This window comes from Phascolarctos cinereus, unplaced genomic scaffold (assembly GCF_003287225.1).
Source record: "Phascolarctos cinereus isolate Bilbo 61053 unplaced genomic scaffold, phaCin_HiC Scaffold_726;HRSCAF=1367, whole genome shotgun sequence".
NCBI classification, from domain to species: Eukaryota; Metazoa; Chordata; class Mammalia; order Diprotodontia; family Phascolarctidae; genus Phascolarctos; species Phascolarctos cinereus.
Window position 1 is genome coordinate 153305798 of NW_027556098.1, and position 24647 is coordinate 153330444.

The 24647-nt window shown below is 36.6% G+C and overlaps 1 protein-coding gene across 5 annotated transcripts in view; it reads right to left on the reverse strand.

Moving 5' to 3' along the window:
* NCKAP5 (NCK associated protein 5) overlaps window positions 1–24647 on the reverse strand; it is a 1104295-nt gene that overhangs the window by 311474 nt on the left and 768174 nt on the right. For all 5 annotated transcript variants that reach the window (XM_021009468.2, XM_021009467.2, XM_021009473.2 and 2 more), the window contains one exon: window positions 16936–17023. In XM_021009468.2, coding sequence (XP_020865127.1) covers window positions 16936–17023 — 88 coding nt within the window. The remainder of the gene's footprint in view (window positions 1–16935; window positions 17024–24647) is intronic.

Consider the following 24647-nt stretch of genomic DNA (forward strand, 5'->3'; position numbering starts at 1 on the left):
GCTATGTTGGTTATATAGAAGGAGACTGACAAGACTTATGCAGGATAAGAAGACATCCATGTATTGTGATCTGAATAAGAAGAAAGAGAATTCACATTGATCTTTTCATGGAACTATCAAAGTACTGTAGTAACTATGTTGAGATGAAGTAAATGAATACTCTTTTTTCAGGAAGTTATTCATAATAAACATAAACAAAGAAAACAGCTTTAAGGAAATGTACCTGAAAAAGGGAGCACACATCAACTTGATTTTTCCCTCAAGAAACTGAGAATGACTCTCCATATTTTAATGGAGAACGATGCACCTGCGCGCGTGCACACACACACACGCACACACACACACACACACACACACACACACACAGAACCACATAAACACTACCAAGGAACACATTAACCTTTAAGGCTTAAAGGGTCCCTTTGCTAAAACTTCCCCAAAATTTCTGAAAGCATAGAAACCCACCACCAATTTTCACAGGAACATATGGCATTTAATCTATTCCTCCCACCTTCTTCCTTCCTGGGGTTACCAAAAAGAAAGGCTGTAATAAGGTGCATTAGCTACACTTTTGAAATGTCAGAGACAGATAATCTGGTTAATTCTCTTGGGAGTTTATGTCAGGAGAGAAAGGCCTTACCTAACTCTACTCAAATGGAACTTAAAAATAAAGTAGGAACATTAGGCTATTTCCAGGGGGATTTACATAATACTTGCTTCTTCTGGTAGGGTGGAAACTGGAAGATTTGACTGAAAGAAAGGTATTTTGCCAACCAGTTTCTTCCTGGGGTGTTTATCAACTTAAAACTCATTATTTTTAACCATAACCCTTCTAACTGGCAGGAAAGTGATTTGGGGAACTTTATTGCCACTGAGTGGGTGGTGCATTCTGATAAGGCAGTCACAGACACAGTCGGAAACCAGACAGAGAGAGAGAGAGATCTGGGTGAAGGCATCTTGTACCTTCGCCAGATGATTCATCTTGAATAACAGTGGAAATGAAGTTTGGATAAATTAGCAGCAAAACAGAAGGCCCTGAAAGATAGGCAGTAAGATAAGTTGGGGAAGGGGGTGAATAAAAAGTAAAGTTCTAAAGAGCAGTTAGATCTCCAAGGTTATTTAGATGATTATTTTTTCTTCTCCCAAGTGAAAATCTCCCTGTATTTGACAAGCGCAAATGTAGACAAATAGCAGCTCCAAGACAGATGGCTCCCCAAAGGATTATTTTGTGTGTTATCATTTCTATCAATTTCCATCCATGAGGCTTTAGGAAACCTTCCCCCAACATACCTTGAACACAAACATATGCCATGTTCAGGGCTAGCAAGCATTGGTTTCTGAAAGGCAATGCTGTCTCACCATTTCTCTTCATCACTCAAAGCCTTCTCACTATGGCTTGCTAAATTCATGAATTCCAACTGAGAGGATACCAGATTGAAAAAATTTAGACATTCTTGCACTGATGTCAGGGTGACTGTCCTACCTAGACTAAACTCTCACCAGACAAGGAACTAATAGCTCTCATTTACACAGCTAACAATCTTGAAAGTTTGAATCACATTTCTCCCACACACAAAAAACAAACAAAAAAACAAAAAACCTTGTAGTGGTGCAAATATTAGTAATCCCATTTTATAGCTAAGGAAAGATAAGTACCTGAGAAGTTAGGGGACTTGCCAATGATGTCACAGCTTGTGACTACTGGAGATGGGATTCAAATCTAGGTCTCAGGCTTCCAAATCCAGCACTTTATTTACTACATTGTAAAATGTTAAATAAATCCAGGAAGATAAGAGTGATAATGGAAGATAAGCATGATTTGAAAGGGGAAAAATCACTTGGAGGAAAGGAAAATTCACTTTATTGTAAACCCTGAAGTCCCAGTTGTTCTTCTCTCTCTCTCTCTCTCTCTCTCTCTCTCTCTCTCTCTCTCTCTCTCTCTCTCGCTCTCGCTCTCTCTCTCTCTCTCTGTCTCTCTCTCTCTCTCTCTCTCTCTCTCTTTCCCTCCCTCCCTCCCTCTTTCTGTCTCAGAGTTAAGTGACTTGCCTAGGGTCACACATCTAATAAGTGTCTGATGCTGGATTTGAATTTAGGTCCTCATGACTCTAGGGATGGTACTCTATCCACTGTACCACTTAGCTGTCCCCTAGTTCATTATAATGCTCTTTTTCAATATGACCCACCCTGTACTTACCTGTCTCTATTTTAAAGTATTCTGATCTGTTATTTATTTATCCAAACTCCTTCCCTCCTCTTATATATAGAGACAAATCATTTCTAAATTCACCTTAGTTTTTTTTTAATGTGCAACCATAAATTTCTAGTACAGCTTAGTTTTAAAAAAAAGTATATGATAAATTCAACACATTTCTTTTTAATTTCCTTCTATTCTCTCCTATGCATTTTTTCAAATGTTTCAGTGACCTTCTATTCTTTTTCAGCAACAGAATTGCTAGCTCTTCTCTGATGCCCAATCCCTTATTCAACCCCTTCTCTGTAAAACAAAGCAAAACAAAAAACCCAGAAAAAAAAATATGATCCTCGTAGCAAATAAGCAAAATTAAGCAAAGCAAATCTACACATTTGCTATGTCCAAAAACGTATGTCTCGGTCTGCACCCTGAGTTCATCTTCCCTCTTTCAGAAAGTAGGTAGCATGCTTCATTATGAGACCTCTGAACACATAACTGGATACTGTGTTGATCAGTTCTCAAATCTCACAAAGTTCTTTTTCTTTATAATTTTGTAATAAATTTCTTTATAATATTGCTATAACCGTATAAATTGTTTTTATGCTTGCTGTACTCTGCATAAGTTCACATAAGTCCAGATTTCCCTAAAATCATCCCTTTCATAAATTCTTATGATTTCATAATATGCCATTACAATAACACATATTAAATCTGTTCAGACTTCCCCTGATTGATGAGCAACTGTCTCCCAAATGTTTCCAGTTCTTTCTCCAAATAAAAAGTTCTACTTTAAATCCTTTTGTTCGTACTGGTCTCTCTCTCCTTTATTTGATCTCTTTGGGATTAGTAAACACACCAGTTTTGTCATGACCTTGGACATCCTTGGCACAGGTGAGAAAAAGTCTATGCTGTATTTTTGAAAGGAGGGGTGGTAGAAACAAGGATGCAATCACTGTCTCATCAAAATTCATTTATAACTTCAAATTATCTATTTCCTGTAACTATATCAGGGCTATCCAGGAGCAAAGCAATGCTTACTGATTTTATTGAAATTGCTCTAAGTCATTAGTAATCTCCTACTCAATAATTTCAATACCTTTTCCTCAAATTTTATTCTTTCTCTTCAATTTGTGGTCCTTTTGAGCATTCCCTTCTTCCTGAAGCTCTCCCTTTCTCTGGCTTCCAAATCAAAATATCCTCACATAGGAAGGGATTTTAGAGATACTATCATCCAACCTGTTTTTGAAGCAAAAAATTATGAATCAAACAACTTAGATGAGGAAGGGAACTTGGTGATCATTTAGCCAAACACCTTTATTTTACAGATGGGGAAACTAAGACAGAGAGAGATCAAATGACTAATCCAAGGCCATACAGGTTGTTAATAGCAGAACTGAGATTCAAACACAGAACATCTGATTCTAAATTTAATACTCTTTCTATCAAACTGTTGTGAAACCCCTCAAAACCAGTGGTGTCAGGTTAAATGGAAATGGGAACCACTAATCTGTACATAAAAATCCCTGCAAACTGCATATTGACTAATTTTTAAAATGTAATATTACATCTATATTTATTTTGTTAACTTTTCCCAATTATATTTTCATCTGATTTTGGGCCACACTTGGAATTGCTGTAGGCTGCATGCAGGTTGCATGTTTGGCACCTCTACCCTAAATCACTGATCTACACTCGAATATCAAGCCATCATCATTCTTTTTTCTACCTCTATCAGTGTTTTTTTTCCCCTCTCTCCTTCGGTACCTTCTTCCATGTTCTATTCCTTAAATGTTGGTTTAACCTAATGCCTTTTTATTTAACAACCATGCATTAAGTACCTACCATTTGAAAAATATCATGCTAGGCACCAGATAGTCTAAGATAATTTAGTCATAATCTATGCATAGTACATTTCCCAAATATCAACTCATTTGTGAAACTTTTTTTCTGGTAAACTCAAGCCATAGTCATCTCTTTCTCCTATAACTCTTATATTTTGTTACATTCATCTGGCACTTATCATCCATGAATAAGAGTTGCACAAGATAGTCTGGCATTGAAGGAGGAAGCCAACAAATGGGTGAGAACACAGATACGATTGAGTATTAAATGCCTCAGCATATATACTTTTGTATGTCTTGTTTTATTTACTAACTAGATTGTAATTTCTGTGACAGCTGAGACCATGTCTTATGTCTGTTTTTTACTTTCCACTGGACTCAGGATAGTGTTTTTTAATGAGGCAAGTATTCAATAATTTTTTAATTAATTGATTTAAATGGGGGGGGCAGAGAGATACTATGCCAGTGAAGTCATAATTTTCAAATGTATAAAGAAAGAATATCAAGGCACAGGGAGAATGAAAAAAGATAGTAGTGAGGAGAGTTATACAAAAGAAAGTAATCTAGAAACACAGTAAAGAGCAAAATTAAAATAGGGACACTAAAGTAATGTTGTTGAAGTTCTGAACTGGTACAATGTGGAACTATGCCCAAAGGGCTATCAAACTGTGCATACCTCAGCAACACCGCTACTAGGGTACCCACAGGGATCAGAGGGAAAAAAAAGAATCCACGTATACAAAAATATTTATAGGAGCTCTTTTTTGTGGTAGCAAAGAACTGGAAATTTAGGGGATGCCAATCAATTGGAAAATCAGCAAACAAGTTGTGGTAAATGATTGTGATGGAACACTACTGTACTATAAAAAATGAACAGGATGTTTTCAGAAAATCTGAGATTTATATGCATTGATGCAGAATGAAGTGAGAAAACCAGGAGCTCACCATTCCTAGTAATAGCAATATTGTGTTGATGATCAATTGTGAGACTTAGCTACTCTGATCAATAAAGTTATCCAAGACAATTCCAAAAGACTCATAATGAAAAATGCTATCCATGTCCAGAGAGAAAACTGATGAACTCCAAATGAAAATTGAAGTTTAATTTTTTAATTTTATTTTTCTTGATTTTTTACATGTTTGATATGGAAATATGTTTTGTATTATTTCACATGTATAATTGACATCATATTGCTTGTCTTCTCAGTGGGTGAGGGAGGGCCTGGAGGGCAGGAAAAAATTAGAACTGAAAATTTTTTTAAAAGAATGTTAAAAATAAATGAATAATACATCAAAAAAAAAAGCACATGGAACCCCCAGCACCCCACCAAAAAAGACAGCAAAGTTAACTGTAACAACCTAAGAGAAGTTCAATTCAATTCATAATTTAAGAATATACTTATAAATCATTTTGCAAATGAAATAAAAAGAAGACAAGAGGGCATTTACAAATAGAATTGCTCTCAGATCATCACTTAAAACCACTGAACCTCATTACTTCCAACTCTACTATATAGGTTTTGATTTAATAGGAAAAAATGAATTTGTTAATTTATAGTGTAAACAAGATGGGGTGGGGAGGTAAAATGGATTGAGTGTTAAATCTATTTAAGGGAACAAATGTTTCCAAGATTCCAAGAAGTTTGGGACAACTGTTTGCATGCAAACAATATGCTTATTTCAATGATCTTTATTCATTAAAATAGATCTCTGCTAAGCCCCCTACTTGGCAACTCTCAGTTAAATATTTCTAGCTATGTATTGTAAGATAAAAAAACCACCATTTCTTTAAAAATATACATTAGTTCAGCCATTTTTCTGATGTAGATTGACTTTTCCTCCTGTTGATTCAAATTAAATTATCACTAGAAAAAAAAGCCAGTGAATAGCTTATATCTTCTGCTGAGCAATTGTTGACTATCAAATGGGAGCAACTTGGTATTATGGATATCCTAGGTAGGCCAAATGGCCTTACAAGCTTATGTTATTCCAAACAACTCTGACACTGCAGCTATATGCCACAATGTGGCCATAGACAGGTCGCTTAATCTCTTTAAGGATCAGTTGCTTTATCTGAAAAATGAGGATGGTTGGCCTGGAGGAGCTCTAAGACCCCTCAAGCTCTAAATCTTAGGCTTTTAAAATAGTGCTAATCTTTTAAAACTAGGGCACCCCTAGCCCAGGGTTGAAATCACTTAAAAAGAGCTGACTTCTCCTTCCACGCAACTGATGAATTCTAAATTGGAGGAGAAACTCATAGAGCCTCTGATTCACTCTGACCTTTCCTAAGTAAAAATGGCCTTATGGTCAAAATCTTGGCATGCCAAAAAGAATTCATTTTTCATATCAGCATCAACTTCATGGATAATTAGAATTGGAGACCTTGGAGCTTATCTAGCCCAATTCTCCCATTTGACAGGAATGATGTCATCATTTTCTAGCATATAACAAAACTTTCACAAAGTGAGCACCTATAGTCAAAGTTTGGACCACTGTCAATAGTACAGCAAAAAGTCAAGGATTTCAACTTCACAACTCCCCTGAAGCAGCAGCTAGAAGAGTACAGAAATTTGTGAGAGCTTCCTGAGGCTCTGAGAAGTTAAGGAACTCACCTAGTCCATAGTCCCTCACTTAGTTAAGTGATAGAGGTTGCATTTCAAATTCTATCTTTCTGACTCCCGGTCCAGCAAGTTATCCACTAGATTATACTGAATTTTTCCTCCTGTAAGTAATCTTATCCTTGTCTGTCCTGTTGGTTTGAAGATCCTGGAATTCTAGATTACTCAATGACTGAATCAGTGAATACACGTAATGTTATCATAGACTCCTGACGAGCACCTCTCTATTCCTATGTTGGGTTCTTAGTGTAGACAAAATCAATAGGGATAATAGAGCTGAAGGTTTAGCATAAGGGTGGGGAAACTGTGGCCTCAAGGCCACATGTGGCCTTTTAGATCCTCAAGTTTGGCTCTTTGACTGAGTCCGTTTTACAGAACAAATCCTTTTGTTCAAAGTCATGTTTGAAACTTCAGTAATAAAAGTAGATTTTTACAGAAGACATATTTTCAACTTTCTTTCTTCTTTCTTCAACTACTTTCTAAATTACATCCTAATTTTAAAACACCATTTCCCCCCACACACTCTTTTATCTCTGTGCCGTGTTGCACAGAGTAAGTCTTCAAATACACCGTGATGTAGACTTAGACGCATGGGGTAACAGGGCCAAAAGTTCAAACATTGCCACTATCTCACCTTTGCTGTTCCTAAGCGCATTTCTTTGCTTTGAGGAAGAAATAACTCACCAAGATATGTGTTACTGATTTGAAGCAACCCTAGTATTTGCATAGTATCTCAGTGGATATTTTCTCCAAAACCTCATGCCCTCTGGGTATTTAATGGATACTATAAAATAATAGTTGGCCTAATGTTAAGATGAGTCAGAGTAAGTGGATTATATTTTGGCAATAACATGCTCACCGGCACAAAGTTAAGGATCTTTTCCAGGGCACCATTTTATTAATAGGAAACATTTTGTTTTTACAGGGAGATAAAATTCTGCTTTTACTTGGTCAGAGTTCAGCATTGGGTCAGAAACATCCTGAGCCCAGGATTTAGCTAGAAATTGAGTAAAGGATGAGATTTAACACAAAGTACTTATTTTTTGTCTTCTAAACTCCTGAAAATAATTTAGGTATTTCACTACTTTAGTTCCTAGTGACATTATTTTAAATACTTTTAATTCATTTAAAATTCTTTAATATGTTAGAACTAAAGGCATAAGCACCTCACTTCTAGTTGTCATGAATTCAACCAAGATCAACTTGGAAATGGAATCAGTTTTGGAGTTCTGATATATGATTGGAGATTTGCTACCTAATTAGATAATTCAACACATTTAATAATACCAAGGAGAGAGATGTGCTAGACATTTTTTTAAATGGGGAAAAATGATTTTTGTTGAGTAGGCTGAGCTGAACTTGACCTTTGTCTTTGAAAACTCCTGCTGTCATTGACTGTCATTGCTGTCATTGACCAAAGTTATTACTGGATTAAAGGATGAAGTTTTCAGAAAGTGAGAAAACTGCCTTCTTTAGGGGGCAAGTACAGACCATTAAAACTTCACAGTGAATAAAAGATTCTCTCTCTCTCTCTCTCTCCCTAACACTGCCATCTACCTTTGCAGCTATAAGTACTTCAATTTAAAAGACATGGCCCCTGCTTCTTAAGGCAGAATCATAAAAGCTACTTGAGACTTTTAAGAGATTAGAATCCACTGACATGAATAAAGGCATTCTTTAAGAATACTTCATAGCTCTGCTATGTATATTAGTTTTATAGATATCAAAACAAAGCTAAACTACCAGTATATTCTCTAACTAAATACTGAGGATTTTTATTTCCCAATGGAATGTACTATTACTATATTATAATGCACAATACTCATGTGTGTGTATGTGTGTGTATAGACACAATACATATATTCATATATGTGTGTATGTACCTATATACATATATAGAAACCATCTACTCACCTATTATTATATTCAATACCTTAAAAGAAAAACAAATTATTAACTTGGATGATACACAATTTGGCACAGCAGAGTACAGCACAGCAGAGACAATGTGTCATAACAGCCTAGCTTTAAAGTTAGAGGGCCTAGTTTCCAGCCATGTATCTAATATTTCCTGACTAAATATCTCTTTAAGTCTCAGTTTACTAATCTATAACATGGGGACAATAGTACTTGTAGTATCTTCTTCCCAGTGTTGCTGCTAAGAAAGGGCCTCATAAAACATAAATGTGAGATATCTTTATTAATAATAACAATCATACAAGTTTTACTATTCTTAGTCACCAAGAAGATTCGTGGAAGAACAGTGTATCATCTTAGGTGAGAAATACGTTCTGAATATGTTTTCAATCTACTTATAGAGCTGTACAGGTATGTTTTCTTTATCTTACTAACTACCATAAGGGAGCTAGAATAGAATATAAAAGTAATATAAATGACAATTCTATTTTAGAGCCTCAAAACTAATATTTGCTTTTAAATTCCACAAACTTTATATAATTATTCCAATATGTAAAATGTCCCCTTTATTTATTGTGTATTTGGGGGTACATGAATCACAAGGCATAGCATTTCCTGTTTCTACACTGTTTTACTATCATTTACCCCCATTTGTTGATACCAATGAATTTTATCTAACAAAATTTTCCTATCTTAATTTGTTCAAGAGAGAGTAGTGACCTAAGAATCTGGAGCACACAGCACAGCAAATCCCAAACCCACAGAGAGATAGAAAGAGGGAAGCAGAGAGAATGATAAAGCAAAAAAGAAATGGAGAGACAGATTGGGCTGATTTTTCACTCCTGTAGAGATAACTTTTACTTGTTTTTCATTTCTTCCTAATGAAATGTTTCTGCCCTAGGTGGAGATGTCACCAACTACACTAATCATGGCAGTGTTTCCATTACTTGTGCATTTTCTATTACACAGGAGAATGGAAAGAAAGGCACATTATAGGACCTATTAACTTATGTCAACTTCTGTTTATTTTTATACTAGACTCCAAGTCAAGTTCTGATGTTATATATCTGAAAAATCTGTGTTTCTATTGTACTTCAAAGAAGGCTGTAGAAAACGTAATTGTTAATGAAAGTTTTTCACTAAAAATGAAAATTCTATTCTCTCATTTTCCCTTAATTTTAAAAGAACAGGGGCAGGTTGGTGGTGCAGTAGATGGAACACAGGCCCTGAAGTCAGGAGGACCTGAGTTCAAATCTGGCCTCAGACACATAACACTTACTAGCTGTGTGACCCTGGGCAAGTCACTTAACCCCATTGCCTAGCCAAAAAAAAAAAGAATCAGAAAAAAAATCAAAGAATTAAAAAGTTATATATAATAAGTTGCTTTGAACAATGATGACTGTTCTGAGACATGAGGGACAAAAGATACTCTATGAAAGGAGGTTAATGTATTTTCTAGTCATATTTGATTAACTTTTTGAGGAATAAATTTTAGAAGGGGATATTTTGGGTGTTTTAGAAGTGTGTTGTGCTGCAACAGAATATATTGAGTACATTTATTAATTTAAAAGGCAAGAAACATTGGAGAATATTTTTAAATGGAAAGAAACTCAGAGAAATGTACCTTTCCAAACTTAGTTTTAAGACAATACAAAATTGAAAAGATAGAAGAAAGGGGTCAACTAATAGGGATCTGAGGCAAAGATACAGACAAAAAGCAGCTTACTGTATATAGCACAAAGAGCATTGACCTAGGAGAAAGGAGAACACACATTCTCTTCTAAGCTATAGCACTAACTGAGTTGTACCTTCATGCATGTCTCACCTTTAGCTATGGGTATATCCAAAAACCGTCAGGAATCTTTCATTTCTACTGATTCTCTCAGTGATCTCTTCACTTCTCATGGATTCAATTATCATCCATGATCAGAAGGTTCCAAGGCTTGTGTGTTCTGTCCTCACATGTCTTATGTTTTAGTCCCACATCCCTTACTGTCTAATGGAAATTGTCCAGGGGATGCCACCAGAGGCATCTCAAATTTATTCTTTCTAAAACAGAATTTTATTTTTATTATTATTATTATTATTTTTTATTTTTATTTTTATTATTGGCAAGGCAGTGGGGTGAAGTGACTTGCCTAGGGCTGGTGCTCTATCCACTGTGCCATCTAGCTGCCCCTAAAAGAATGTATTATTACTCCTTTGCCCTCCCCCAAAAGTCCAACTTGTTTCCTAAATTTCTTGTTCCTGTTGAGGATCCACCATCCTTTTAATCACCCAGGTACACAATATTGGGTGATCCCAACTCTTCATTTTCCCTTATCCTAGCATTCCAATATCCTAGCTATGCCTTATTTATTTTACTTCTACAAAGTCTCTGGGCAGCTAAGTGGTACAGTGGATAGAGTGCCAATCCTGCAATCAGGAAGACTCATCTTCCTGAGTTCAAATCTGGTCTCAGACACTTACTAGCTGTGTGACCCTAAGCAAGTTATTTAACCCTTTTTGCCTTGGTTTTCCCATCTGTAAAATAAGCTGGAGAAGAAAACAGCAAACCACTCCAGTGTCTTTGCTGAAAAAACCCCAAATGAGGTCACAGAGTTGGACACAATTGAAATAACTGAACAGCAACAACAAAGTTCCTCACCTCCATTCCCTCATTCCCTTTCACAGGGGCATGATACTAGTTCAGGCTTTCACTATTTGGAATATTGCAGTAGCCTCCTAGTTTTCCTTCCTCCTTTAGGTCTCTCCCCTTTCCAATCCATCCTTCACACTATTGCCACACTGAGGTATACCTTTGGTATGTCACAGCCCTGCTCAAGAAGCTAGGATCAAATAGCAACTCCATTATCATTCAAAGTCCTTATAATCTGTCTCCAGCCTCCCTTTCCAGGCTTATTACTCTCCTTCAAGATGTCCACATTTCACTCAAATTGACTGACTTGCTTTTCATAATTCATCTCCTGTCTCCATGCTTTTGCAAAGCGTGTCCTCTAGCCTCAATAACTAATATGCACTTCTTCCTCACATTTGCCTTTTAGAATCTCTGGCTCATTCCAAAGTCTGTTAAAGTGCCATACTTTATAGGATCCCTTTCCTGACTCCCAAACTTCTAGTGCCATTTTTATCTTTTTATCCCCATAGCTACCATAGTATTGATACATGGTAGAGGCTTAATAATGATTGATTGCTCTATGAAATGGGGGAAGCAGTTGTACCAGTCAGGTTCCTTTTAGTTTTAACATTCAATGATTCCATGAATTCACATTCACAAAATTCTCATCTTTCAGCCATTTAATTAAGCTTACAAAAGACAAGTATAGCTTAAGACATCTCAAACAATCTACCCAGAAACATACTAACTGATAAGAAAATCAGTCTGCTATAACAAATACAGATGAGTACTTAGAAATATGAATCCTAGTAACATGCTAATGCAGCCAGACTAACTCTCAGGCCTTTAGATGTTCTCATAGTGCCTGGCACACAATAGGGGCTTAATAAATGCTTCTTGATTGACTGATCACATATAATGTTGTTTAAAGAACACAATTCTACATTTAATAGAGTACTGGAAATATTTATAATAATCAATGAAACATCAACCTACAATAGTTTCCCATAAATTGCTTGGCTCAATGTATTTTGAAAGGGAGCACAAAGAGTCCAAAACTCAGAATGCACAACTTGAAGGTACTAGATGGGAAGAAGTACTAACCTTACTCCCAGAGGCTCAGTTTCTTTGTCTTCCAAATAAATAAATTATTATGATGATTATTATCCAATCCAATAGATATAATACAATAAACATTTATTAGGTACCTGTGATCTACCAGAAACTGTTCTAAGCACTAGGGATACAATTAATAAAAAAGAAAGACAGTTCCTGTCCTCAAAGAGCATACAACCTAAATGCTGAGAAAATACACAAAAGGAGACAAGAAAATGGGCAGAGAAAACCAGGGGGTACCCAGTCTGGGAGCATCTCATTCTGTGGAGTGAAAACCAGACAAGGCAGCAGATACAAAGTGGAGTGTATTATGATAATAATTATGATTATTTTAACTTTGCTTCTTTACCAACACAAAGTCAAGGTACCTAAAAATGAACTGTTAGTTCAGGGACTAAAGTAGCAGAACTAGTGGTACCAAAATAAAAACTGAAGATAATTTAGCCTCTAGTCTCTCCCCCACCATCACCACTAAATCCACCCCTACCCCCACATACCTTTGCCAAAAGTTTATATATGATTCTGGATACTTTCAGAGAAATCCTGAGCATAGGAATTATGAGTCTAATGAGAGTTTACAAACTCCAAATCATAAAGCAATGGCTTTTCTCAAAATAGAGACTTCTCTCTCACAAGCTCTAGCCTCAGAAATAGAACTGCAATTCAAGAAAGTGTTTACTGTCTTTTTTACTGACAGCACTAATGGTAGCATATACTTTCATTATTAACCATATTTAGAATCATAGAACCATAGAAAGTTATAGTGAATGGCTCCTTAGGGATCATCTAGGCCAGACCCTTCATTTTACAGAGGAGGAAACTGAGGCCAATTAAAGTCATGATTGAAAAAAATTCCTAGGTATAGAAGTAATAAAGGTTAATCAAAGGAGCACAGGATTTGGCAGAGGATGGGACCTTAGCAATACCAAGTACAACTCCCTCATTTCACGATGAAGAAACTGAGGCCAATTAAAGTAATGACTTTTTAAAAAATGCTTTGATATCAAATTAATACAGGTTAATGATTGTCTTCCCCCTATAGGGAAGAGCTAATCTTCCAAAACGAATAGGCTGAAATTATAGTGGAAAGATGGTTGTGAGGCATAGTTTAAGAAGTAGACCTGCCTCTCTAAGCAAATTCCAGCCTCATGAAATAAATTACATTTTTAATATTAAATGTCTATAAGCACAGGATTTGGCTAGTAGTATGTTAAAAGAACAGAAAAGATTGGTAGAAAGAATCCTAGCAGCTCTATGAAACAAAGCCGTGAACAGGAAGTGTGGTAAAGGTAAATAGTGATACTGAATTATTTAGGCCCTATGAAGGCGATGTTGCCCATGAGAAAGGGCAAACAGCTTTCTTTTTAGCAGAACATTACTCTTTCGAGTGGCCTGGATGTCATTTGATACAGACGAAGTACTTTTTTTTTTTTACTTGCTATCAGAATTTCATATAGCAAAATACATACAATAGCTAGTGTAAAATCTGGGCTGGAACAGAGCTTGAGAGTCTAATTCCTCATCTCCAGATAGCTGCAGCTAACATATTCAGCACAGCTGAGCAGAGAATCCCTTTGCTACGACCCCCTGGGAAGTAGGATCTATAACTTTTCTCCCCCAATACAAACTAGTATTTTTGAACAGTCTATGTTACTTACTGAAATCCCATAGACTGCAATTGTAATCCATTTCTTCTTGCCCATTAGTAGAGATTTCATTTTAATTCAGCTAACATTTATTAAGTGCCTATTTTTATTAGCACTTCTTACTTGCCTTAAGATATAATGGAAACGGAACCCAGAAAGATTTGGAATCAAATCCTGCCCCAAATACTAGTTTTACAGCACTGACCTCTCAACCAGTTTTCCCATCTGCAAAGTGAGGATATTCACAGTCCCTACCTTATAGTGTGATAGTGACAATCAGAAGAGGAGAGAGAGAGAGAGAGAGAGAGAGAGAGAGAAGGAATATGACTATGTCTAGGTCCAGGAAGTAGGCAGGACAAATTAAGCTTCTCCTCCTCTTCTACCGCTCGTATGCAGGTGAGAATCAGTTAAAATTAACATCAAGGTCAGGCTGAACTGAGAAAAGACAAGGCAGCATTCAGCCAAAAGAAGATGGGGAGAAGAAAGAAGTTCCACCCAATTTACCTTAATAATGAAGAGGAAGGAGGAATATTATTGATTGAGTATATGTATATGAGCCACATCTACTCTCTCTTTTTAAATAGCCAGTTGTCCATCTATTTTCTTTCTCCAGGCTAGCTGCTTACTTAAGGCACTTCAAAGTCTGGGGGACCTGTAGCAATCACCTAAATTCACCCTACCATAGAATATCTTCTATGATGTCAAGTCCAATAGCAAAAAAAACAGTATTTACTTTCTTTCCCTAAGTGTGCAGAGTATTTAAACTTTGCATATGTGTGTACCTATGTGTGACAAAACTAGAAAACAAGGAAGAGAGACAGAGAGAGAGGAAGAGAGATGGAGGGAGAGAGAGAGAGATACAGGTAGAGAGAGTACAGAGAGAGAGAAGGGGAGAAAGAGGGAGACAGAGAAAAAGCAGGGAAGGATGGAGGGAGTGAGGAAGAGGGGAGAAGAAGATAATGGAGAAAAGATGGTAAAACCATTAAGAAAATCAGCCTACAAGGCTAAATATAACTTCATCAATTTATCTAAATTTTTTTTTGTCTTGGATTGTTATCATTTTTTCTTCCAAATGCCCTCAATTCAGCATATAATAGTTATTTGTGGATCCTCAAATAAATACATATTCTGGTATCCTGATAGGGGGTTTGTCACACACATTCATGAATATACATATGCAAACAGTGACTGCTTCCTTGGCATTCTAAGTTGTCTATCCTCTTTCCTCTGAAGGCTGTATTTTTAGATCCAATATAATCCAGTTTAGAAGAATTATAGAATAAAGGAGACTGAGACAGTCACTCCAACTTTCTAAGTGTCTTTCTGCTCATAAATTAAATACTTTAATCATGTATTTCCATGTCAAACTTCTTTTTTCGCCAACAGAGTATTGCTGTAGATTCTGATTTATCTTCAGTTTGTGGTTACTTGATCCTTTACAAGAGTATTCACAAATAAACCAAATATTCCCTAGCTTGTACCAGCACAGGGCATTATCCTCCCTGACTGTCCTCTCCTGAATAATGTCTTGTGGACTTGATTATGACTTATCAAGGCTGCTAAGAATTCTAATTTATCATCTACATTGCTGGTTATCCATCAGCTCTTTACATAGTGCCATGTCCATTTCTCCCTCTCCACTCTATCATACCCATCTCTACCATTCCCATCAGCTTGGATCTGTGCCCAGATCCTACTTACTTTTCTGGAGAGAAAGTTATCTATATAGAAATTCTTTTTATTTTTTTTTCCCCTTGAGATGATGCTTTCTCCACTTCTTCCCCCAGTTTAGCTCATAGATTAGAGTGATACAATTAAATAGCAAATGAGAAAAGCATTAGCAAAGTAGTTCTTAAAGTTATTAAAATCAAAATATTTTAATCTGAAATTTTGAAGATCATTAGAAAATCTCATTTGTTTTGTAAATGTGGACATGGAGGACAACAGAATGAAATCAACGTGAGTAAGGTCAAAAGGGAAATAAGTGGCAAAATCAGAATTTGAACCCAGATTCTCAGACTCTAAATCCAATGCCCTTGCAACTAAACCAGGCTGAAATAAACCACCTTTCTTTGTATTCATTCAATAAGCTTTTATTAAACTACTACACGCCAGACAGTATACTATGTGCTCAGAATACAAGGAAAGAAACAAAAACAGTTCTTGTTTTCAAGGATATTATATTTTGCTAGGTGTGAGGCTAGGTACAGATGAGTAAGCATAAAACATATTCGAAATAAATACCAAGCAATGGGGACAGGGAGGGCTTTAACAATTGATTGACATGGGAAAACCAAGAAAGGCTTCATGAAGAAGGTGACACGTAAGCTGAGGCTTAAAACGCTCAGAGATTATAAGAGGTAAAAGTGAAGATGTTATATATTTTGGCCAGGATTGTGAAAAGACTTGGTGATAGGAGATGGAATTCTATGTAAAGGGAAAAAATAAGTAAGCCAGTTTAGCTTTGCTATGGAGTACTTAAAAGGCAAAATATGCAGTAAAACTTTACAGGTAGGCTGAAGGCAGACTGTGAAAGGCTTTAGATGCCAAACAGGGGAGTCTGAATTTGATGCTCAAGGGAACAGGTCAGCAGTTAGTGGAGCCCTCCAGAGCTCATCAAAGAACTCCTGGCAGCAAGTTCACACTCCAACCAGTTTTGCCTACACACATCCAGGCTTTTTGTCTAGATCAGGGTTGAGGAACCTCAGGCCTTGAGGCCACATGTGCCCCTTCAGGTCCTCAAGTGCGGCCCTTTGACTGAATCCAAACCTCACAGGACAAATCCCCTTAATAAAAGGATTTGTTCTACAAAACTTGGACTCGGGCAAAAGGCCCCACCCAAGGACCTATGTGGCCTTCAGGCCACAGGTTCCCCGCTGCTTGTCTAGATTATATTTTGTACCTCATTTTTCCATCTGTGTGACTAGATATATAAGTATCAGGAAAAAAGACCCATTCCACACTAAGACAAATATGAAAGAAAGTGTACCTGATAGACCATTATATTCACTGTCTCTTCTTTCTTCCCCTCTGGAGGTCCTTGATGCTGCAGTAGGTTCCTTACTGTTTCTTCCATCCTGGAAAAAGAAAATAAGAAAGCATCTTAGAGGAAGTTTTCAGTTTTTATGTAGATAATATGTATGAATTTTCCTGTTAGCATGTAGATAATATGTAGAAAAAAATATCAAAGTGTGATGATGACATGGGCTTAGGACTCACTTAAATTTATACACACACACATACGCACACATATATTTTTTCCTTCAGGGTTTTTGAAAATCAGAGTCAAAATTTGATTCTTCTTACAACAACAAAAGAGTATATATATATATATATGTATATATGTATGTGTGTGTGTATGTATGTAAAACTATGCACACACACACACACACACACACACACACACACACACACACATATATTTATAAAACTCCTAAGCATTCAGAATACTGTATTAGGCCTTGGGGGTAGAACCATGAAGAAGTACAAAATTTAGATACTATATATTCTCTGCTCTCAAGATTCCTTTGTAATAGAGAGATGAGACACCAACACAGAAAGTTATCAAAGACAATATTACATAATAGGTGTACCAAAGAATGACAAAAAAAGTGATATATGGGGTAAATAAGGGAAGTCTATTGCTGACTCGGGAAGACCATGGAAGGCATAAAGGAGGAAGTAGCATAACAGCTTTATCTATCATGGAGCTCCACTTCTGGTGGAGTCCAATTATCTAATTCTCCAGGAGATTTTGGATTTCTCAAACAGAGAATTGGTCACATACTTATTTATAAAGGATAGCTAGCTTCTGATGTATAATTCTAGCCACCTGATGAAGTGTTTCTTAGGCTCCTGTTGAGAGCAGAGTTTTTCCACCTGCAGTGAAATGTTGTTTTCAGCCACAGGTTTTTGTCTTAGGAAAAAAAAATTTGCTGTTGTTCAAGTACAGTTTGTTTGTGGAATTCCCTAAGAGGTTTTTTTTTGGTATTTTCATTTATAGTACAGGGATTTGTCAAGATTATTATCATCATCATCATCATCATCATTATTATTACTATTACTGATCTTTCTGTAACTACTTCTAGGGGCTCCAAACAAGTAAACAAATAAGTAAATACAAAATACTTTAAAGAAAAAGAGAATGCTAACAACTAGATGGAGGCTATGGAAAGACTATCCATAGGAGATGCACCAGAAAAGGGTCTTAAAGAAAGCTAGGAATTCAAAGAGGTGAGGGTGAAGAAGATGTGTTCTCTTGGCAGGGCAGACTACCTATTCAAAGGCACAGAGGTGGGAGATGGAATAACTTAAAGGCACAGGAGTTAATTGTTACAAACCACATGTATACTCTCAATAAGCAGAAATTCAGATGGTACAAACCAATAGGTGACCTTAGAGACTCTTTATGGCCTTTCTGTAGAGCTGAGACCCAGAGAATTTAAGTGGTTTGTCTGACAGCATGGCTAATTAATGAAATTATTGATATTTGGCATCTCTCTCAACTCCAGAAGAAGGTTCTTTCTTTCTTTCTTTTTTTTCTTAACAAGGTTCTTTTTACTATGAAACTTTGGAAAGACAGAGGGGAATGGGTATTTGAAAAAAAAATGTATTATTATTTCAGCCCTCTCCTCACTTATCCAGACTCTCGTCTATTTTGTGAGGCTTGGCTATTGCTTAAATGTCAAACCTCAGCTGAAAATATATTTTGCTCTTTTGCTTTGAAGATCTTCAAAAACTTTTAGTCTCACTATAATGGACATTTTATTAATTTGTTCTGTACAGGTATGCTTTGTGGTCTTATGATGTTCACTTTATTCTATATTTGTTTGCATTTTATTGATGTTGAATCACAAAGAAAATGATATTTCTCTCTCTGCTTTTTTTTAAGAAAATGAGGGAATGGAAAGGAAATTTAAAAAAAACAGAAGCCCAAGAAGCACCAGAAGCTTCAAGAACTATGATTTTTTTCCTAATTAATATTTAATTTTATTCCCATGTAACTTACAACCAAATAGCATGAAAACAAAAAGACAAAAAAAGGTAATGGTTGTATCATCTTCCCATAACCTTTAGGAATCTTATCACAGAAGAAATATTTTGAATATGATAATAACATACTGCTAATTACGCTTGGGTAGAATCCTCTTATTTTAGTTCTCATTTGCCAAACTTCTTTATTTATTTTCTCCAAAATCAAACACTGTGAAGAATTTACTGCCATGAGATGCCCAGTGACATTTTACATATTTTTATTATTTTCCTAGTCAATGTGTAAGGCTTTGAGTTACCAGGATGTAGACAGCACAGTCATACCATCTGTTGTCCAAATATGAATAGAAATAAGTCAATTCTCTCCAGTTCAGGCACTTGTCTTTTTTTTTTGATGTTTATTTGGTACAATTTCTCCTCAAATGCCAACTTAAATCAATATCTTATATTCTCTCCTCTCCTCTTAATTTTTTTTTTTGTGCATCTTCATTGCCCTCCTCCCTAGCATGATTTACTATCAGGCTCTGAATATTGGTAAAATAACTATCTTTTTAAAATATAAAGACCCAGATTTTAAAGTCAGAGATACTGACTAAGCTCTAATCTGTTATTTGAATTGTTTAAAAAATGAATTGAGTCTGGTAAATCAAAGCACCAGAAATATCTGATGTAATTGAATTATATGTCAAGTGCCAGGTATAAAGGCAGGAAAACAACATTTTCTATAAAATATGCATCAGAGTTGTTAAATTTCAATCAATCAATTAACAACTATTTATTGAGTGCTTATTACACACAAGGCATTATGTTAGGTACTGGGTAGAATACATAAAGGAAATGTCCTGGTGTAATAGAAAGCACATGAAATTTGGAACCAGAAATTACAGGTTTGCATTCTGGCTCTAACACATTACCTATGTGACTTTGGTAAAGTGCATTAATCTCCCTGAGCCCCAGTTTCTGCATCTGTGAAATGAAGCTGACAACAATACCAGAAGGGTACTGTGATACAGTGGATAAGGAGCTGATTTTAGAGGGAAGAAGACCTAGGTTCAAGGCCTGTCTCTAACAAATGCTAGCTGCATGAACATGGACAAATCTTTTAACTCTACAAGGACCTACGTTACTCTCTAAAAGTTATAAACAGGTTGAGATCTGTATCACTGGAGGGAATTTCCATATGAGGGAGCTCCTTTACACACATGAAATCACAGCTCTGGATCCAAACAAACAAAAATAAGTATCTCCTTTATTTACTTCACAAATAGACTATAAACAATCAAAGGAAATAGTTAATGTTGAGGTTTTTTTTTTTTAAATTTTCCCTACAGTAGCAATTTCCAAAAGCAGGGGTTGGGAGACCTAAGAGACTGTGGTCTGGCCCCAAGGAGTATGTGACTAAGGGATCATAGGTTAGGAAGATGTCCCATGCTACCCTACTAGCAATAGCCAATCATGTGTCTTGTTCCCTACAGAACCACACCCACGTACCACTTCCCAATTTTGCCCCCACCCTCAGTTGTGTAAACTTTCAGTCTCTCCCTTTCTAATCCAAGTGTAGGCCCCTAAGAATTCTTAACTAAGGCCATGGACACTGAAGAACTTCGGAAAGTATCATTGGAAAAATTCCCCCTCCCCTCTTTCATGCCTCCTTCTACTAGAATAATCACCTTTCTTCCAGTTCATATCATGGCTGGGGCAGGCACTCCTTGGAGAGTGAGATTTACATTAAGAGATAGTGCTTTATGAACAAGAGTGCTACTCCACCCCTTTTAATTTTAGGCAAGACAGAGTGAATCTTACAGAATGAGCAAGCGTTGATAGGTGGTGATAGCAACTCAGACCTCATTACAGTATTTTCCCCAAAAAAATCTGTCCCTCCTCCAAACTTTCCTCTGTACAGCAAGGTCACTGTTCTTCCAAATTACAAACTAGGTTTCAAATTCAACTCTTCACTTTAACTCACCCCATAAATATAATCAGTTGCTAAATTTTGTCATTCCTACCTCCATAGCTCTTCTCTATACTCATGAATCACCAGACTAGTTCAGGTTCTCATCACTTTTTGCCCAGATTATTGCAAAAGGCTCCTAATTGATCTCCCTGTCTCAAGTATCTTCCATCTCCATTGCATCCTCCACATAGCTGCCAAAAGTGATTTTCCTAAAGTACATGTCTGGCCATGTCACTCTCCTACTCAATAAACTACATAGCTCTTTATTGATTCTAGATTCAAGTATTATTTTATCTATACATTGTCTTTTTCAAAATGTCTCTTTTTTGTGTAAGTCCTTATAATGTATATAAAATATCACAGAAGCGTATATATCTAATTGATAAGTACTTATGCATAATTGGGATGCATGATTTAAAAAAAAATTAAAGATGACTGTTCTAAAGTAACATATGAGAACAAACTATTATTACCCAAAGGATAAGACACATTCCCTATCCTTAAGGAGCTTGCAATCTATTGGATTGCTATCTGGGCAATATAAAGACATGAAAAGATAAATGACAATATGAGAAATGAATAATAATTAAATCTCAACTAGGAGTCAATTTATAAAACATAGCAAGCAAAAACTTCCAGTTTTCAGGTTTCTCCCAAGTTTTTAGATATCTTTGATAATTAGAATCGGTCATTAGGGAGTTATTTTGTGAAAGATGGTCCACAAAAAAGTGTGGTATCCTTGCCAGGAATTACTACTAACCCCCTCTTCCCCCATGGCTTGACCTGCCAGTGCAGTAGACAGAAATGCTCAATTTACAACTAGGAAATTGAGATGACCATGAAAGAGTGATTGAGTACTTAAACAAATACGTGTAAACATGACATTGGATAACTCACTCTAGAAGCTGGTTGTTTGTTTTTCTAGGTACATGCTAATGGAATATATTGTTTCTCCACTCTCCCAGAAAACAAGGCTCTTATTTTGTCTAATGACATTTTAGGAATTGATTAGCACTACACTGTTCTTCCTAGTTCTTATAGTTTCAGCAAAACTCCAGTTTCTCTTAACAAAAAATAAAAATAAAAAAGCATGACAAACTTGACCTGATGACAGATAGGGTTATTCCAATTGAATGATGAACACATTCATTTTTTTATTGAAAAAAAAAAAAGGAATATGTGATTATGTATTGACTGACTCAGCATGTATGCTGAAATGATCTTACAGTCCCCCAAGGTCTACCAAATTCCTACAGTCAGGGGAGAGCCCACAAGAACAGAACAAATTGATTTGCTAAAAGTGCAAGGCAAATTCTCTTTTAATCATCTTTACTGTGAAGTTTGTCAAGAGTGGCTGCTGTGATTTGCAAATTGATTTTCTCCCCATGTTTCTTTTCATTTGAATCCTAAGCTTACATCTTTAAGAAAACAAGTTATTTGAACCAGCAAACTGCAATAGTTGAACTTTTTTTTGAGAAGGGGTGGAGTTGAAGGGTATAGGAGAAAATAAAAGCAACTGGGTGATCTCTCAAGAAGATTTAAGTTAGTGGGGGAGCTCTTCATTACAAAATTAAAAATCTTCAATGTATATTTATTAAGTACCTACCGTACAGGTAAGTAGTACAGATCAAATTCTTAGACCCTTACTTAGAAAGATACAAACTTTAGATAAAATATAATCCCTATCCTCATGGAGCTTACAATCTGCCAAACACCATGATATAGTCCATCTCCTAATTGAATGGAGGTAATGTAATTATTCACTTTTCAATGTCTCTCCCCTATGACTTAACTTACTGCTATCGCTTTTGTCTCAAGAGCTGTGGTAAGACACAGATTGTGTGTGTGTGTGTGTGTGTGTGTGTGTGTGTGTGTGTGTGAGAGAGAGAGAGAGAGAGAGAGAGAGAGAGAGAGAGAGAGAGAAAGAGAAGGCAGAAAGAGAAGATAGACAAGGAGAGAGAGAGACACACACACACAGAGTCAAGAAGTCAACGGTGGGGAGGGAGGGAGAGAGGGAGAGAGACAGAGAGACAGAGAAAGGCATTTGAAGAGTGGATGGAGGAAAGAAGGAAGGAAGGAAGGAAGGAAGGAAGGAAGGAAGGAAGGAAGGAAGGAAGGAAGGAAGGAAGGAAGGAAGGAAGGAAGGAAGGAAGGAAGGAAGGAAGGAAGGAAGGAAGGAAGGAAGGAAGGGAGGGAGGGAGGAGGGGGAAGGAAGGGAAGGAAAGGAAGGAAGGAGGAAGGAAGGAAGAAAGGAAGGAAGGGAGGGGGAAGGAAGGGAGGGAGGAGGGGGGAGGAGAGGAAGGAAGGAAGGAAGGAAGGAAGGAAGGAAGGAAGGAAGGAAGGAAGGAAGGAAGGAAGGAAGGGAGAAGGAAGGAAGGAAGGAAGGAAGGAAGGAAGGAAAGTTCTACTTGACAACATCCTGATCCTACGAAAATTTATAAACATGGCTAGTACTAATCAGTTCTCTTGTGTATTTATATCTTGTAAATACAAGCATTAATGCTATCTTTTTATATCTTTTTTTTTGGTGGCATTAGTTAATCTTTCCTCCCTCAATGGTTCACAAATTTAGAGCTAAAAGGGCCTATAAGGCTCATCTGGTCAACCCTTTGGTTTAGGAAACAGACCCAAAGGAGTGAAGTGACTTGGCCAAGGTCATATTGCCAGTAAGTAGCAGAAACAGGAGTCCAAACCTGTTCTTCTGAATCAAATTTAGGCTCTTTCTACTATGCCACAGAGTTTCTTGCTTCTTTATAGGAACTTCCCAGGCAAGAGTAATGACTAAATTAAGTTTTTAAAATTTCACTCTAAAAGCCATGGTTCAGTGCATCTCATTTTTCCCCAAATGAATATCTGATGCTGATGATCCTGCAGCTAAAATAAGGAAAATAGCCTTTTATGTTTTGTAAAGTGATTTCCTTTAAACAACAGTAATAATAATTTATAAAGTAGTTTCCTCATGACCCTGTGACAAGCAGTATAGTTAGCAACACCCATTTTGCAGATGAGGAGACTGAAATGTAAGCAGTGTAAATAACTTGCTCATGGCATCAACAGAGACATGCCCACCATTATGAGGAATTACAGTAAATAAATGGATGATATTCCAGGGCAAATGTCGGGATTCTAAGCCCACTCTTCTTTCCAATACACCATTTTGCCTTCCTGCCTTAAAAAACCTAGGGATTTAATGCTGAATATCCATGAAAAAGCATCCCTTATCCATTTAGCAGACTCCATCCACCTAAGTACAAAGGAAATATCTAGCTGCCATGTGATGAAATGCAGTTCCTTTCTCAGGGTGAGCTTACAGAGCAATCAATTCCCCAGACTTCAACTGTCATAGAGATGGAGCAAAGTCATCTTCTGTTGATTAAAGCCAATTACTAGGATTTCTAGTGTAACATAAGCTCAACACTCCCCAGGATTACAGGCTTCAGCTCTGTCAAGACAGGATGGAAGGATACAAACCAAAGCTTTGAGGCTCTATGTAGAATTAACAAAATGAAAACAACAAAATAAATAACTAAATAACTAAATAAGTAGACCATAACATAGCACATCAGTTAGAGCAGCCCTTCCCTTCCTGGACCTAGTGTGCTATGTCATTTCCTGACAAGTATGCACCAGAATTAGTATATTGTTTAAATGATGGCAAACTTCTAGTATTCAAAATACTAGCTCTGTATATAGCTAGCTATAGGGCAGCTAGGTGGCACAGTAGACAAAATGCTGAGCCTAAAGTCAGGAAGACT